This window comes from Primulina huaijiensis, chromosome 15 (genome assembly GCF_012295235.1).
Source record: "Primulina huaijiensis isolate GDHJ02 chromosome 15, ASM1229523v2, whole genome shotgun sequence".
Taxonomy (NCBI): Eukaryota; Viridiplantae; Streptophyta; class Magnoliopsida; order Lamiales; family Gesneriaceae; genus Primulina; species Primulina huaijiensis.
In genome coordinates, this window is record NC_133320.1 from 22869970 (window position 1) to 22887499 (window position 17530).

The window sequence follows — 17530 nt, forward strand, 5'->3', positions numbered from 1 at the left end:
AATGTGAATCGGAAAGAATGACTCGTAAAAAGACTTGACCGAAAACGAACCCGTAGAATCCCCCAACCAAACCCTGTAATCCTCTGAAACCACCTCTACCCTGACACTATCTAAAAAACCCAGAAGAGTGACAAACTCCCCCATCTCGAGATCATTTAGATGTCTCCGAAAGCATACATCCCAACGGTAACTCTGACTCTCTCCTACATGGACTACCTCTATGAAGCTCCGAATTGGTTTATTAATATTAATACTCACTCTAAACAAAGATGGAAAACGCTCTTTCAAAGACTGACCCAAACCCCCCCAAACATCCTCCCAGAACCTAATGTGATTTCCCCCTCTCAAAACCGTTCCACTCAAAAGATGGATTGCCGGGAATGTTCGAGAAATATATTTCCAAGGGCTTCTGTATGTTGCATTCTTGGCCAACCCCAAATCCCACCCATTATCTTGAACTCCATAAATGCTTGTTATCACTCTTTTCCACAAAGTATCCTTTTCCTTTGAACCTCTCCACCACCATTTTCCAAGTAAGGCTCTATTTCTCAACCCGATATTCCCCAAACCCAACCCTCCCCTGTCCTTTGGTTTACAAACCTGTTCCCAACCAACAACATGACAGTGCTTATCCCCATCAATTCCATCCCAAAAGAAATCCCGCATAATTTTTTCCATCTTTTTGGCCACTTTAACTGGCACCTTAAACAGAGACATGTAGTATGAAGGCATTGCGCTTAATACGGACTTTATCAGAGTAAGACGACCCCCTTTTGACAAAAACGCCTTCTTCCAACTTGATAACTTTTTTGACATCTTTGATAGAACCGGTTCCAAAAATTCATCGGTCGTAGGTTTACCTCCCAGTGGTAACCCAAGATACTTAATTGGCCAATCATCTTTTTTGCATCCAATTTCTTGCGCCAAACCGACCACTTCTTGATTCCCGAAATTAATCCCCAAAATAACAGTTTTGTCAAAATTAATCTTCAATCCCGACTTGAGACCGAAGATTTTGATTATTTCCACTAAAGCCATGACGTGCCTCTTTTTTTGAACCAAGAACAAAGTGTCATCCGCAAATTGAATATGAGAAATTTCAGCTTTTCCTTTTCACACCACTAATCCTCTCACCTCATCCAACTCCTTCGCCTTGTCAACCAATCTCCCCAAAACATCAACAACTAGATTAAAAAGAAAGGGTGATAGAGGATCTCCTTGTCGAATACCTCTTTCACTTCTAAACTTTCCCCTCGGCCTTCCGTTGATAAAAATCGAAAATGAGACGTTGGACACGCACCCTCTAATCCACTTCCTCCATCTATCCCCAAACCCTTTTTTTTGTAACACAAAATCTAGAAATTTCCAGTCGACATTATCATACGCCTTTTCCAAATCTACCTTAAGCACCCAACCTTTCTTTTTCTTCTTTCGGTACTCCTCAACCACTTCATTGGCAACGAGGCAACAATCCATAATTTGTCTCCCTTTGATGAACGCACACTGGTTCTCGGCGATTGTACTGCTCAAAATTTTTTTCAATCTGTTGGTCAACACTTTGGCCATTATCTTGTACAAGCTCGTTGTCAAACTTATAGGCCGAAAATCATTGACTTTGATCGCATGTTGTTTCTTCGGAATTAGGCAAATATATGTTTCATTTGTAATGCCATTAACCACTCCTCCTTCAAAAAATTCAGCGAAGACTTTCATGAGATCCTCCTTGATCGTGTCCCAATTGTGTTGGTAGAATGCTAATGTAAATCCGTCCGGCCCTGGAGCTTTGTTCCCATCACTCTCAAACACTGCTTTTTTGACTTCAATTTCCGAGAAAGGAATCTCCAGCTCCTCCGCCTCACCCATATCCAAAGGGCACCATTCCAACCCATCAAAAACTCCCCCATCCCCCTCTGGCTTCGTATACAGATTCTTGAAATATTGAACAATGTTTTCTTCAATTCGTCCCTCATCCGTAATCAGTGACCCATCCTCCAGCTCCACCTTATCTATAATCGATCTGTTCCTTCTGTTGGTCAATAAGAAATGAAAGAATTTTGAATTTTGATCACCTTCCTTCAACCATTTCAGTTTGGCTTTCTGACTGTCCAATTGGAATATCTTAAATACCACTTTTTCCAGCTCACATCTTAAATCCCTTCTTTCTGCCTGTAAAATTTCGCACCCTCCTCCATTTGCTTCTAACTCGTCCAAGTGATTAATCCTAGAAGTCAACTCTGAAATTCTGACCCCCACATCGCCGAATACATCTTTATTCCAACTTAAAATGTCACCTTTCATTTTTTTAAGCTTAGTCATAAATTTAAACCCTTCCCAACCTTGATTCACTCCTTCATTCCACCAATTCTGCACAATGCCTTTAAAATTTTGATGTGTCAACCGAACATTCTCAAATCTGAACGAAGAAGGGCCCCATTTCGACTTCGTGGTATCCAACATCACCGGGAAATGATCCGAAGTAATCCTGGGTAACGTCGTTTGTCTGAATTGAGGAAAGATATCCCTCCATCCATTAGTGAAGAGGAATCTGTCTAGTCGACAACAAATCGGATCAGCCCTGAAATTTGACCACGTGTACTTGGCATTCAAAAGAAGAGGGTCATGAAGACCCAATTCTCTTATCAATCTGTCATAACAAACATACTCGTGGTGGATGTAATGCTATTAATCTTTTCCCCCGTATTCCTGACCACATTAAAATCGCCACCCAAACACCATCTTTCCTCACAAATCGAGCTCAAACCTGATAATTCATCCCAAAATTTCTCTCTCTCTCACGGATTAACCGGTCCATAAATCGCCGAGAACCACCACCTGTTATTGTCATTAGCTTCAATTTGAATTGAAACCGAGAACTCCCCTATCAAATTGTCATTAACCACCACCACCCTCGGGTCCCACATCACAAGTATACCTCCTGCACTGCCTTCCGAAGGCAAAAAGACCCAATCCACAAATCTAGCCTTCCACATACTAGACACAAACCACTTATCAACATGTTCTCTCTTAGTTTCCTGAATCACCACCACGTCCGGATTTGCTTTTCGTATTACCGTTCGAACCATTTCTCTTTTTTTCCTTTACCCCCTCCCCTAATATTCCAAGTGAGAATTTTCATAACAGAACCTTCCGACCCTTATATGATGAACCTCTCTCGTAATTAATACCACACTTCAACCTTTTCAGTTCTCTCTTCAACTGCCCCGTCGAAACCTTTCCATGATCCCCATCATGTACAACTTCCCAACCTACCTGATCTTTCTTATCTTCCCACCCATTCATGTCCAAATCAAACCCTTGAAAAATTTCTTTCCCGATTCCCGACAACTCATCCACCCTCCTCCTAGAAGACCACTAGACAATCCCAATACATTGAATGACGAAGGTAAAATTGAATGAAGCTTGAAAGAGTGGTTTAGAAATGAGAAGTGAAATTGGTTAGTACCTGTCCCACAGCAGATTTAGCAATTTCAGGTGGATTTGACCCGGTGTGTGCCTCGATCCTCTTCGGTGATGAGAACAATTCCTTCAGCGTCACTTCGTGTTCTTCACATTTCATTGCCTCCTCAGATCGCATCGATCCTCGACTATCAGTATCTGACACGTCACTTTCATTATCCATCAAGTCATCTTCTGAATCATCAAAATCCATTGTAGCTATGTTTTCTGAACCATGACACCCATATATATTGTTGACACTTGTACCGAATGCTGATTCCTCATTTTCATCATCACCGTAGCCCACTTCTGTCCTATCACTCTCTTTTTGATTTTTCCTGTAATAGACTTTACCATACGTAGGCAGTAATTGATTCTTGGTTTCCTTATCCTCCCCATTTTGCTTCTCGTCATCCTCCTTGTTCGTCATTGATTGTATTGGTGATCTTCGGAATTCTGTTGCATCCTTGGGAACGATTTTTGTCAAAATTTTATATACTTTGGTCGCCTTTGTGTTTGCCACTTTCTCGTTATGACCTCCTGCACCATTGTGCTATATCTCCGAAGTAGACAGTCCCTGCGTCTCTACCATTCTCTGCCCGCTTTCCCCAGAAGCTTTGACAGGACTTTTTTTGGCCTCTGTTCCTTCTTTTTGCCCTATTTGAATATTTCTGTTTCCCCATCCCGCCAATATCCTCTTACCGTTCACCAAAACTTGTGCATATGTTTGCCTTTGGTATTGCTCATATGCCCCTGGATCGAAGGATTCTACTTGAATGTTAATCTCTATCTCCCCACACGGCAATGGAATATTCAACTTATTCCGAATAAACCCTCCTTCGAACCCTTTAACCTTAATCTTAGCCGCTTCCAAGTTCTGGAATCAAAGTGTGTCTTCGTTGATTTCCAGCAAACCCCCACAATGCTCCCCAATGATATTGAAAGTTTCCTTCGACCATAGGTTCCAAGGTAGCCCATAAATTAGAATCCAACTGTTGCAACACTTGTGTACCCTGTCTTCCTTGTTAATATCCATTCTCCACTCCTCAAAATCCAAAGTGACCCCTTGCTCAAAGAAGCCTCTTTTCAACTTAATAAAGTAAGCTAATTCTTCAGAGTTCGAAGGCCACCATACTGCCTTGTTTGCTTGAAAAGGAAAAACCTTAACCTGTTTGCTGGTGGATTTCCCAAGGACAATTTGTATAAGCTCCCAAGTGATATTTACCCTACCTTTAGTAATCACAATTGCTTCATGCCACTTCATCTCCATTCTTTGCTTACCACTGTCCTTCGTGTCTGTCAGCTTCCTTAGAGTGATATCCCTCTCCGTTACTCTATTCTCTTGTGTATTAGCAATATTTCTCATCTGGTAGATATCCCGGTGCCTCGCCGATTGAGTAACCTTCCTCTGATAGCTTCCTGCCAATAGCTTCCCCACTGTAAATGATATCTTCTTTCATCCTCCCGAGTTATATCCACTAGGCACAATTGTACTTTGCTTTCTTCCGTTTGCACTGAATTTTGATACCTCAATGAAACTTCCCCTTTTGTTATCAAATTTCTGCACCGTGAGAACCGCTGTGCGTCCCCTGAAACGTTGGAAAACCGAATTTGGAGAGGGGTAATCGACAAATGCCTTGAATCGTTGGCTTATCCATCGCGCTTCGTCGTAGCTAAAATCCATCATATAACTCATCTTCCTGGTTCTTTCTTCCCACCATATCGAACTACCCCGGTTACCCAACCGCAACTTGAAGATTTTGTGTTCAATGTGAATAACTTCATCGCAAAACGAATTGCCATCTGAATGTTGTTTCTTCCAAGTCATCGTAGCGAGAACTAGCGCCGATAAGTTATAAGTTTTTGCTATTATCTCCGGCGCTCCGCGTTGAAAAAACTAAACAAAATGATAGCTCGATTAATTCACCATATACGTCTCCGAACTACCGATTAGACTTCCGGCCACCAACGATCAGCGCCAATAAAGAATAAAATGTTTAAACAACGGGCACTTAGGGTTACGAACCACTGTTAAGGAGATGAAAATCGGAAAGGCATTTTGGTTCGAATGGAAGCTGGGTGTAGAGAGAATTTTCAAAAAATTCTCTCTCTAGACTCATTGATGAGAGTGGGATTTGGGGGAACTCTGTTAGGAGAATTTTAGTCTCTATAGAAATTGAGAAGGACAGTGTCATTAAGTGGTAGTTTTCAGCAGTTTACAGGCCATGCAAACCGAGAGAAAAACAGGCTTTTTGGGATGAACTGGCAGGGCTGAGGGTGATTTGTAGCCAACGCCGGTGTGTAGGGTGGGATTTCAATGCAATACACGAGAAATGTTACCTTTGTATCAAGCAGCACTTCCCCAGAGTTATCGGAAGTCAGGCATGCACCGTGAGTTTTCAACCAATCAACACACTCCTCCACTCCTTCCACTTCCTTGTGATCACTTGCTTCAGTTGTAGGTAATGCATTGATGAAGCTTAGAATTTGAGCAATATATGAAATAGGGACAGTAGGACGGTATGATCGACACATGCATTTTACAGCAGCATACCGCATCTTTTCAACATAAAGATCTGCAGGAAGAAATTGTTTATCATATGGAAGAAATTGTTCATCATATAAAAGATAAAGCTATTATCCAAATACTATATAAAAAGTCCATCCAAATAACCCACCCATAAAAAACGTGCTAATGTTAGGTGCTGTCTTAAACAGCCTGAAAAACGTTACGTAATTTCCAGATGTTACGGCCGCATGGACTAAAAGTGCATGCTTTACTGCTTCATGTTTTCTAGCATCAGCTGATAACCTGGGAAACAAATTCAATGACAAAAACGGCGTGACAAATCATGGAAGGCGCTGACTCCAAGAGTATGCAGGCATGTAACCACAACCAGCTAGAGCCTGAAAATTTATTTCACTAGCATACCAAGCTAAAAACTAACACATACAAAGTAGTGCTGATTTCACCAGGATCATGGTCACATAAAGGTTAAATGTTCAAAAAATACAACAGATTTTTTTCAATGATTTGGTTAACTCAAACGGAAGAGCAACTTTTGCACATTAATACACAAATTGCTCAATTTTTATCCTCATCCGCATTGAGAATTCTCAATTTTCATTTTCTTTTTGGTGATTATGGCATTAAGAGCAGATGCAACCGCAATGGTGCAGTTACTTGTTTTCATTTTCTTGTGGTCCCATTTTAAAAGTTCAGTGGTTCTGATACCAAAATATGAGGGTAATTTTTGCAGAAATTGAAACAATTGGAGCTTGCTTACGATTTTGATAAGTTTTTATTACATTTCATCCTTGATCCCTACTTGACATTCCCAAATACAAGAATCAGTAGGTCCAATCCCAAGGCAATAGAGCTTCATAGATGAATTCGGAAGTTAGCAAATTGAAGAGAATATGGAGAGTAGTGAAAGAGAGAGCAGACTACAATCGACTACATGTAAAACACAATGCACAGGCAAGGTTCCTGATGGACCGAGGCATCAATTTTTCATTGTAAATTGTAATCAATCATGAGATGAGTTTTGTTTTAAGTTATGTATTTTGGAAATCGCTAGGAAGTGAACCGATGCAAAAATAACCAGACCTAGAGAGGTTACAAACCTTGACATATGACAGGATCTCCCTGTTGTTATTTGAGTGCGATATTACACATAGTAAATTATATGCAGCAAATTCCATATTGCATCCCCTGATTCCTTCTGCATAAAGCACTTTCAGTTGTGATTGGCACTGCAAAAACAAAATGACAAAAGAGTTGAAAACATCAGGCGATCGCACCCCTGCTGTACTTGTTTTCAAGTTAAATTATGGTCAACAAAACCAAGTATCACACACACAAGAAACTTGAGAATTCCTCAAAAAAGAGAAGATAAATTTGAGAAAAATAGTTATCCACGCCAAATTAAACCACATTTCAAAAATTAAATTTCCCAAAGCCCCTCCCTGTCAATTTAAAAGGAAAATAATACATTTTGATTTCCATTGAAATCCTTTGATAATTATTATTTTATTTCGCTTGATAAGATGCCTAAATTGTCAGTCATAATGTCATATTTACCTGTAGTTTTTGCTGTGTAGATCATAAAAGAAATCTATAAATAATAAGTGATCACATGATAACAACCGGGATAAAGTACGAAAACTAATGAATAATATACTCAAGTCTATTACCTGAATCTTTAGGAAGAATGAAACCCCAACCTCACTAGTTCTAGAGTTTCACTATAGTCAGTAAAACAAGACCAAAATTGCAGGGATAACATAATCACAATATTGGTTCTCTATTTTTTTTCGAATGGTTCTCTATTTAAGTTAAAAAATATGCCCTCAGCCTGTGTCCGAGAACTCACTAAGCTACCTAGTGTCAGATTTCTTCTTGGTAATAAAATTTTAAACCTTTCGCATAAAAGAATGCAATAATTGCTTTTATTTTCAGTTGTCCTCCCACAACTCACAGAAAATTTATGCAAGTTCCTAAAAAATTCTCAGTATCCAAACAGGACCTATAAATAATGCATTAACAACCAAGAATATTGCTCCCTCAAGTATAATCCACTTCACCATTATCATAATAGTATCCGTTTTAAGCATCTCATTTAGTAAAAACATTCGAATATTATCATCATTCAAACATCAGAATGACCAACTAAATATTTCAAATCAATGTCAATATGTGGAAGCATTTGCATTCCATTTAGTATCTCAGCAAAAAAAAAACATGCAGTAAGATGGGTCAAAAGTTAGAAAATGTACCAATCATATATACCTAAAACCAAAGTAAAAAAATATAATAAGTCGGTTAGAATTGAAAGAACAAACCTGATTATACTCTGGCAAGTCCCCAACTTCCATCGACAATCTAGCATGCATTTCATAGACCTAGAATCAAAAGAGCAATCATTGTATTAGATGACAGTAATTGCCAAAATTTCTACAGTAATATCTGAATGATACATGAGATAACCAACATTTAAAAAAGAACGAGTCGAATTTTGTATCTAATTATGATGATGGATAAGCAAGACATAGATGACACGAAGAGATCTTCGACAGTGAAAACATAGAAATGTTAATAGTATTATTGTATTAATACCTTAACTGTAAGCTCATTACGTATATGTTGTACAGTAAGATCTTGCCGTATAGATTTTAACTGATCGCATTTGTACAGGTAATTTTTCTGAGAATTTTGAACCATAAGTAAAGCTTTTTCCAGCACTTCATCAGGTCTCACCTGCAAAGTAGTGTATGTCTTATAAAAATTTCTAGTGACATGTAGATTGCCATGAAATTATAACATGAAGAAGCATGGGAATATACTGTAGCTGGATCAGGAGCAGAAGTAAGACGCAGATAGCGTTTCTCAATTTCCTGACAGGTTCCTTTGACCGTAAGAGCATCCCAATCAATGTCTTCAACAGCCCTGCTCCCACTTTCCTCGACATTTCTACCAAGTATTAAAGCACTAGCTCGCCTTGCATACAATTTTCCATATTCCACATTGTTTGCTTTAAATTTACTATTTTCTGTGCGATTCCCATGTTTCTTTTCAAAACGCTTTGAACGGTTTTCTCGTCTCTTCTCTTCGGATGAATCCGCAAGTGCAACAGCACCAGCAGAGTACTTCGTTAAACTCTGTCCCACGTCACTTTCGCAGGAATCATCCACATCATAACCAGCATTCAGGTCATCAGCAAGACGCTGCCTCTTTGCTGGTCTTGTGAGATTCTTGCAAAAAACTTTTGGATCTACAGAAGAGAATTGATTGCCAAGACTATCCTCCTTATTCTCTATTTTCCTATATGTAAACTGCAAACAGATGGATGAGTGATCAGTTTGATCAACAAAACATTCAGTGTCTCATGAAAAAGTATCCAAATTTTTCTTCATGATTCATGAGACCCTGGAACAATCAAGCTAGATGGAAATATGGAATGAAGCTTTTGTCAAATATAAAGATTATCCACACAAAGAATATTACTAATGACACTGCCTTCCTCACCATGACAATATTAATAAGTTTTTATACCAATATTAAGAAGTGAATCACAGAATCATGCACACGTGTTAATTTAGTATGTATCAAACACAATGCCACGTGTAAATTTATAGACTGTTGTACAGAATAACAAAAGGCAGATGAATCCTCGTAGAAACCATTGAACTGATAACAAGATTTGAAGTCATTCATTTCCTTAGTAATAAAATGATGAGGATAAATTGATATATATAACTACCAATGAAGCAGAATAAACAGTGGCAAAACCAAGAAATGTCAGTGTGATCATTATCAAATATACAAATAAAAACCACTGTAGGAACCAAAAGAGCCTCCAATCACAATCCGCTTGAATTGATAATAAAGTTCGAAGGAGACCAAGAACTAAAATTTTTCAGGGAAAAAAGGCAATACCTGTTGGTTCCAACCACCGTATTTTGGAGTTTCGTCAGACCGATTGGCAGAGGTTTCAGCCAAATTCACATCCAGAATAGGCGCCCACCTACTTTTGGCTCGTCGAATAGAACTTTTTTGCTCCCTGGCATTACTGAGGTTAGGATTGAAAACTGTGCAGCCCTGCAGAATAGATATAACATATGATTGGCCCCTGATCTGAATGAATGGATCTGTGCATGGCTTATCAAAACAGAAGAAGTATACTCCTTGTTAACTGTATCAGCATTGGGAGGGGGAAGAATAAGCTCGGTATCCCAATCTTTTGTATATAGTGTACCATCAGCAGTTGCCTTTGTTATAAGCTGTGAGATAATTGATTAAGAAAACGTTAGTATCCAGTATCACAATGAATCTCACAGACCAGGTTTACCAAATTTCGCAAAATCATGCGGGGCTAGAATAGACATTGTTTATTTTCGATGAACCTAGTTGCATACAAAGACATTGAAAGATTTTACATTCTGTAAACTAAAGTGAAACTAAGGCCTTTGTAGTACTCAAATCCTCGTAGCTGTTTCCAAACCAGTGATGGAATGGGATTGATTGATAGAAACATTGCTTTAGGTCCGTCGCATTCAGAAGGAACATCAACTAGAAATCTGAATTTCCTGATTCCGTTCCAGTAAAAACATCAAGTAATCTTGGACACAAAAAAAGTGAGAGATTTTCTTCAGATGAAAGCATAAACTTAACTTTTCCATTTGTAAGCTAGCACTTGTAAAAAATATGAAAATTAATTGTCAAAATAATTTCCACTCTACGCTTTCCAAAAGTGCCATCAATCAGGGGGCAACATTAAAAGGGAGAAACATATGAAAAATTCTAATTTTTATGTCGACACACTGGGAGAAGCCGCAATACAAAAATTAAACATGAAGAAAAGGGAGGTTGAGAAATTATATTCAACCTTGAAATTTCAAGAAAATTTCAAGAAAAACAAAGGCATTTCGAATTTTCGGTGATCAAGGAATGAGGCAGGCTTTGACAAGGAACAGTAATTGGACACTGGCATCTTTACTGATTCATAAACTTGGAAAAATATAGGAAGTTGATTTTGCAATTGTCAACGCACAAGAGGTTGAGATACTATATTCAACCTTGAAATTTGTTTAGCACAAAGAACGGGAATTCAAAAACTGCTACCAGTGCTGGAGATCTGAGATACTAGATTGCCTATATAAGTCATGGTAAATTATTGTCTGCTCTTTTCTTACAATTGCACATGCAAGATTTAATCCAAAGGCTATACCTCCTTCATAAGAACTTGGCAAGCCGCAATCTGCCTCTCATCTTTGCAGCAGGCCAATGCCCTTTCAACATATCCACGTAACGACACAGGAAACATGCCAGGCTGCAACAGCAAAGACAATGACTAAAGTTAGTATTTACAAACACAGACTGTGATGGCAGAGGTTGTCATTCATATTTTCATAGCAGCACTTTGGCACTTCCAAATAAAATCACATGTAAATATATATAAATACATTGACAAATACACTTAAAACTTAATATGATAAACCAAGGCAAGATAGAAGATTGTGTTCGTTAATTCCATCCATTCCTAGTTGGTGCAATAAAGCAAGGCTGGCTTTAGAATTTTTATGGAGGTTCTAAGCAAATGCTCTTGGAGTCTATGGAAATCTGCATGATGTGCACGAAAGAACCAGACACAAGCTAGTCAGATCAAACATACTTCATAATGTGAACCTTTTCATTAAGTTGAAGCAGGAGAAAGTTCTGGATCTGGAAGCAATAAATTCAACCAACATTACAAATAGGTACCGTATGGAAAGATAATTTACGAAATGAAGATACCATGGCATTTATTCAACAATCATTATTTCTGACATATTTCAAACGAGCTGAAAAAATGGGGCAGAATAACATAACAAGACGACCAAACCTTGAGCATGGAATCAGCTGCATCATGAGTCAAAACTTTTTCATTTGGCATTTGCACTGAAACACCAATATAGGCTGGTTTTGCAGCTGTGCCAATTGTAGAGTCATCTTTGTCAGATTTTGGTAAACTCGAAGGCAAATTTGAAGAAATTCTTGGATTATTTGGAATTTGGATTTTGTTTACACTTCGTGCTTCTAATGGTTCAAGAGGTTGTGAGACAAGTTGAGAGGATGTATGGTGACTCTGAGAAAATTGGTAAAATAGATACTGTGCTGTAGCATCTTGAGAAAATGCAGGGTTTTGTTTATTTTGATAGCTTTCATACGTGGACACTATACCCGATGTATTTGGAACTTGCAGTTGCAATGAATTACGTGGGTAATTTTGGATAACCAAATCCAAATGTTTCCTGTAACTCTCTACGCTACTACCACTTGCTGTGACAGGCTAACAACAGAAAAAAAAACATTAATGAGATAGACCATTCATGCTCAAGAACAGCTACCTGTCAGAGAGTCAAGTTTTAAGAGATATAAAAAGACAAACAAATCCATAATCATTCCATGAACTCAGATCCTGAAAACCAAAGAACAAAAAAGTAGCGAGATCTAACTATTTTACTAAATCCACAACTATTTCCAATTCTAACTTGTTGACATAGAATGAGATCTTAGCTGGAGAGATTGAAAATAAGAAATATTAAAAAAAATTACTCGAATTAATAACAAGAAATTGTTACTTTTCCTTTCTAAGTTGCAATGCAAAAAACAGTTCATAGAAGAGCTCATTACCTTTTATCTTATTATTAAATCATCCAATGCAGAAAAAACCACCCTGTACCCTTGAATTGATGTGATAGTGTTAACAGAAACATAAATTAAATGAGTTTTAAAAACTCCATGCTTTCCACCATTTAATAGACAGAAAACTCTTCCAGGACAAACTCATGCATCTTAATAAGCTATTCATCAGTCAATTTGTTATTGTTTTTCACATGTTACTTGGTCCCTGAGAAAGCCATAGTTATACTTATCCCTTGCTTAATATTTGAACAAGTATGGAAACTTAGTGTGAAGGTTATACAAAGAAATCTTAGGCAAAGCTTGAAGCTCAAAAGAAGAGGTTGAGAATTATTATAAATCAAATGATTCCTCAAGTACTGGTACTTGAAAAGATTATTGTCTTTTATGGAAAATTATTTGTGCACAAGCTATACAGGGCAGACTACAGTAGACAGAGAGTAAATTAACATATAAATATAATGCTAACAATACTACATTAACAGCCTAATATACATGCATCGCAGGATTGTTCAAGTGCTCCTCTATCCACTATTAGACAAATCCACTTTCCAGATATCCCCAGAAGTATAATTCAGGGTTCTATCAAACTAACTTTCTCACTATGATAGAATTAAGAGCTATTTATATCAAGAAATAATGAAAAGGGGATCAATATGAAATATTAAGCTTAAAAGATGCGATGAAAACAATACGGTAAATATTAATTCTACAATTATAAAACTCCATGTCACAGCCAAGAGAGACATATATTCATAGTAATATTTGTCTCTCATAACAAATTCTTCCAAATGTCCAGGTACTTATCTTTAGAAAAATCTGCACATAGAGTTTTGTAACATTGTGATCATGCCCGACTCCATCTCTATACTACTTGTTCCAAGACATAAACTTAAACTTGTCCAAATTTAGCGATCCAAAAGTACCTGTTGCCACATCAGCAACATAGTTTTATTCCGTCTCTAAGAAAGGGAAGGAACAATGCAAATAATTATTCTGTTACCCAAAATTGTTTAAACATCATATATGTAATAAGAATAAAAAAAGGATTTTGAAAGAAAATAAAAGCATGAATGAAACCCAGGCAAAGGCTTGAGAGAGTGTCAGTGCGTAATAAGACACAAACTTCTAATTTTCAGCATAAAATAATGGTAATGACTACCAAACCTGCACAGGAGTCAATTCAGATGAACCAGATTCAGGCCTCCAAGAAGGGGTATATGCTATAGGCATCTGGTTGTTTGAAGGTGTGTATCCACTGTTTGCATTAGGAATGGAAGAACTCAGAATAGACGCACTAGAGATAGATAGCTTCTCAGTTCCAGGAGCGCAGCAGACTTCCATGTGAGATTGCCTGTAATAGTCCTCCCATTGCTTACAGTGCTGCTGATAATGATTTGTTGCTACACTAGTGGTAGAACTGTAGGATGAATTTGAGTCTGGCGTGTAATTTGGATACGGATGAGAATTGTAAGCTGCATAGGGCTGACCTTGCCACGGGTTTGTCTGACTAGCATAGGTGCCACTTGTGTAACTTCCAGATGTCTGATAATCACCAGGATTATAGTAAGTGCTAGAGTAACTTGCAGGCCCAGCATAAGACCCAGTATTTTGAAATGAGGAAAGAGGCTCATATTGAGCACCTGTGTCTTGGTATGCCCCTACATGTTGTGCGTAAGCTTGATTTGATTGTTGTTGATACTGGCTGTGTTGCTGTTGATATTGACTGGATTGCTGTTGATATTGATTTGATTGTTGTTGGCACTGGTTTGGTTGCTGTTGGTAGCCATTATAATACGCTGCATATCCTGTGCTGGTATACCCAAAGGAATCAGTGTTCGGATACACAGCACACCCACGACCCACTATAACCTTGTGTCATAGTTGTGGCTCCTGAATCTGACGTGGAGGCACCAGATGCTGTATTCATCCCATCTTGAACATTTCTCAAGGTTATCTCCACTTGCTGACTGTGAATGTAGTTGGAATCAGTCACAATTCCATTCTCCTTCAAGCTATGATTCTCTCCTGGCGTGCTCCATGACACCGCAGCACATTTTGGAGAGTAATATGGTGTATGAGCTTGATGTGGATCTGATGTTTCTGATACATGAAGGGGGAAATAAATAAATTTTAAGGAACCACAAATTCAGGAACTCATCCCAACCATAGGAACATATCAACTTATTGTGTAAAGGTCAAGCAGGTTTGGAAGGAATAGCAAAAGATTTAAGACCTACTTGAGAGAATAATTTTCACGTTACTTATATGCTTGAATGATAGTAAGCCATACCAGCCCTCTCACATAATATGAGATCATGAACCATCAAGGCATATAAGTTCAAGTAATGTTATACAGTTTTTTTGGACCACTCAGCAATAAGTCAACAAGCGATAAAAAAAATCCAGCTAAAACAACATCAGGTAACATAGCAAAGTTCTCCATAAAATAGAAAACACCAAAACCAGCATGAGGTATGACCTAATTACAATTCAATCTTCTTGGGTTAACTAAAACAATCCTGAATATTTTTTAACTTCAGAATAGCACTTTAACCTTACATATGCAGTCGCTTATCATTGTGCGGTTAACAAGATCCACAAAGTCGTTCCAGCTATTCAAATCTCATGGGGAAGATTGCAAACAGGGCCAAACCGAAGAGAACGTAAATGGAAAGTTACCGAAGGTTTTGAGATTTGTTTCTCCATTTCCAAATTAAACAGGTTCGTAAATGATTGAATGATCATTATGAAACTTCGACATCAGAACCTTTGGCTATTATCCCCTCTTATCCTTCCCACATATGAAACGTAAGTAATTTCCCTAAACTCTCAAGGTACTGCAGAAAGAGACACATAAGCCATCATGACACCGGGTACAAATGGCAATAATTGAACATAGGACTTAGAGGGATAAAAAATGTATGCAAAATGTTCACTAAAATGCATGAAGATGGGCCAGTGCCTGGAACTAAGAAACCCTATACATAAGCAACAGTGAGGCACCTCGTGATCGAGCAAAATGCTTACAAGCCTCCACAATATATTTTAGCATATTCATGTCTTACATAACTTCCAAAACCTACGTAATTAAGCAGAAGTGGTAAAACAAGCTATTGCTAAAAAACGTAAGTATCTTGAAACGTGAAAAATCATTGGCACCAAAACCACCTTCTTCTTTAACAAAAGTTCATGAACGAAAACGACTTCCTATTTTCAATTAGCAACAGACCAGAGAGTGATTTATTACCTCGATAGAACTGCGGTCCAGTGTGGTAACAGTTTCCGTGCTTCCCCCTTGATTCATCATCTTCTAGTTAAACTTTCAATCAAGCGCCTTCACAAGATAAGCCTGTCAATCTTTTTCAGAAAAAAAAAACAAAAACAATTCCGAAATCCTCCAATCCAATGTTAAAGAAAAATTATGCATTCCAAACCCTAACTAATCCTGCAAAACAAAACACCCGCTTGAAAACCGAATTGCAGACGCAATCGATCTCGGATTAAAAACCTACTTTCTCTCCGATCAGATACCTCAAAAACAAGCACGAATAGAAGAGTAGTAACAGAAAATCAGCCTCGAGTTTACTCGTGATTGAAGGGTTGAATGATTTTTATAGATGTACGTAGACTGGTGAACCCAAAGGCAAAATCGAGACTTATCATTTAAAGAATCTATATAGGCACCTATGTGACCATATGATATCACTCGGCGGTGTTCAATAGGTATTTTTTTGTTACTTTGAAGAAATTTTTTATAATTTCTAAAATAAAATTTAATCATTCAATTTTATATTTTATATTGACCTTTTTATATCTTTAACTCTTTCAAAAATATCAGCTAGTTATAATTATAAAACTAAAGCATATGACATGCTAAATAAATTAATTATAATTAAACCAGAATATTATTCCCAATTCATGCCTTGAAAGTAACCAAACTCTCATGATATAATATCACAACAATTTCGTATGATATATATATATATAACTTGATCCGACTTATGAAAAAATATTATTATTTAAATATTTTTCAATTTACAATTGATGTACAACCGTACTCTGAAGCAAATGGAAACGGTTGGGGCATATTTGTGCTAAGTTTTCTTAATTTGAAATACATTTATATGATTAATTAAAATTAAATTAAAACCTATAATGATGTGTTGATGAAACTTTTTAAAATGTGATAAATATACATATAACTTCTCCTACTTTCATTCTCCCTGTTTTTCTCTCATTCAACCCATTATTCTCTTTCTAATTTTTTAATCAATTATTGAAACAATAATTTTATTTAATACTATATAGTTATGGATCTTTGTGTGTTAGCGATTATATATATATAATTTTGATATGTTATTCACTCACCTCCGTGTCCACCAAATATATGGCACTCATCTATTGAATATGATAAAACATATCAAAATTGTGCATCTAATATATGAGTGTCACATCATTGATGGACACTGAGATGAGCGTGGACAAATATGATATTTTAATTGTATTTTCACTAAATATCAAATGCCTAAAACTATTTCAAGCTATGTTGTATGATGAGAACACTACCATGATTTCTTGAACATGCTTTCATCCGCAATTCTCACCTTCCAAAATTTGAATATTTAATGTGGTCTAACTTTAAAGATTTATCGAAATATTAAAAATATAATATTATAATCTATAAACGAAGAGCCTCTTTGAATAATTTAATTCCGACATGTTTTAAGTATGTAAATAAGACTAATAAAAAAATCATGATGGCAAATTATTTATATGTATTCAATTATCTAACAAATAAGATGATTTCAAAACTCCTTTTTATTATCAATTTAATAGTATCCCTGATTTATTTAAATTTCATATTCTTGTTATCTCACATTCATTCTT

The 17530-nt window shown here is 37.1% G+C and overlaps 1 protein-coding gene and 1 long non-coding RNA gene across 7 annotated transcripts; one reads left to right on the plus strand and one right to left on the minus strand.

Annotated features, from left to right (window-relative positions):
* Positions 1-9904: 9904 nt before the first annotated feature.
* Positions 9905-14531, minus strand: LOC140959067 (SAC3 family protein A-like). 6 transcript variants are annotated; one of them, XR_012171896.1, is made up of 9 exons: positions 14284-14531; positions 14131-14185; positions 13808-14023; positions 13567-13602; positions 11841-12287; positions 11631-11680; positions 11187-11288; positions 10142-10239; positions 9905-10057 (listed from the first exon to the last, which is right to left on the minus strand). XR_012171896.1 is itself a non-coding variant. In XM_073416795.1 (8 exons), the coding sequence occupies exons 2-8, from the start codon at positions 14155-14157 to the stop codon at positions 9961-9963; spliced, it is 1023 nt and encodes a 340-aa protein (XP_073272896.1). In that variant the 5' UTR covers positions 14158-14185; positions 14284-14531; the 3' UTR covers positions 9905-9960. The 6 variants fall into 6 exon arrangements, 5 of the variants coding, with proteins under 5 accessions (XP_073272896.1, XP_073272898.1, XP_073272897.1 ...); XM_073416795.1 differs by lacking the exon at positions 11631-11680; XM_073416797.1 differs by lacking the exon at positions 11631-11680 and having other exon boundaries at positions 13808-13994; positions 14284-14356.
* Positions 14525-16028, plus strand: LOC140959069 (uncharacterized). The gene is made up of 2 exons (XR_012171897.1): positions 14525-14739; positions 15880-16028. It is a non-coding gene; the product is annotated as an uncharacterized lncRNA (long non-coding RNA).
* Positions 16029-17530: the final 1502 nt, after the last annotated feature.

Coding starts and splice junctions, on each gene's coding strand:
- LOC140959067 (XM_073416795.1), bottom strand. CDS start 14,157: ATGCTAGTCAGACAAACCCGTGGCAAG. Junction 13,603..13,807: donor CTGAATTGACTCCTGTGCAG/GTTTGGTAGTCA, acceptor TCCCTTTCTTAG/AGACGGAATAAAACTATGTT. Junction 10,240..11,186: donor GCCAAGTTCTTATGAAGGAG/GTATAGCCTTTG, acceptor ATTATCTCACAG/CTTATAACAAAGGCAACTGC.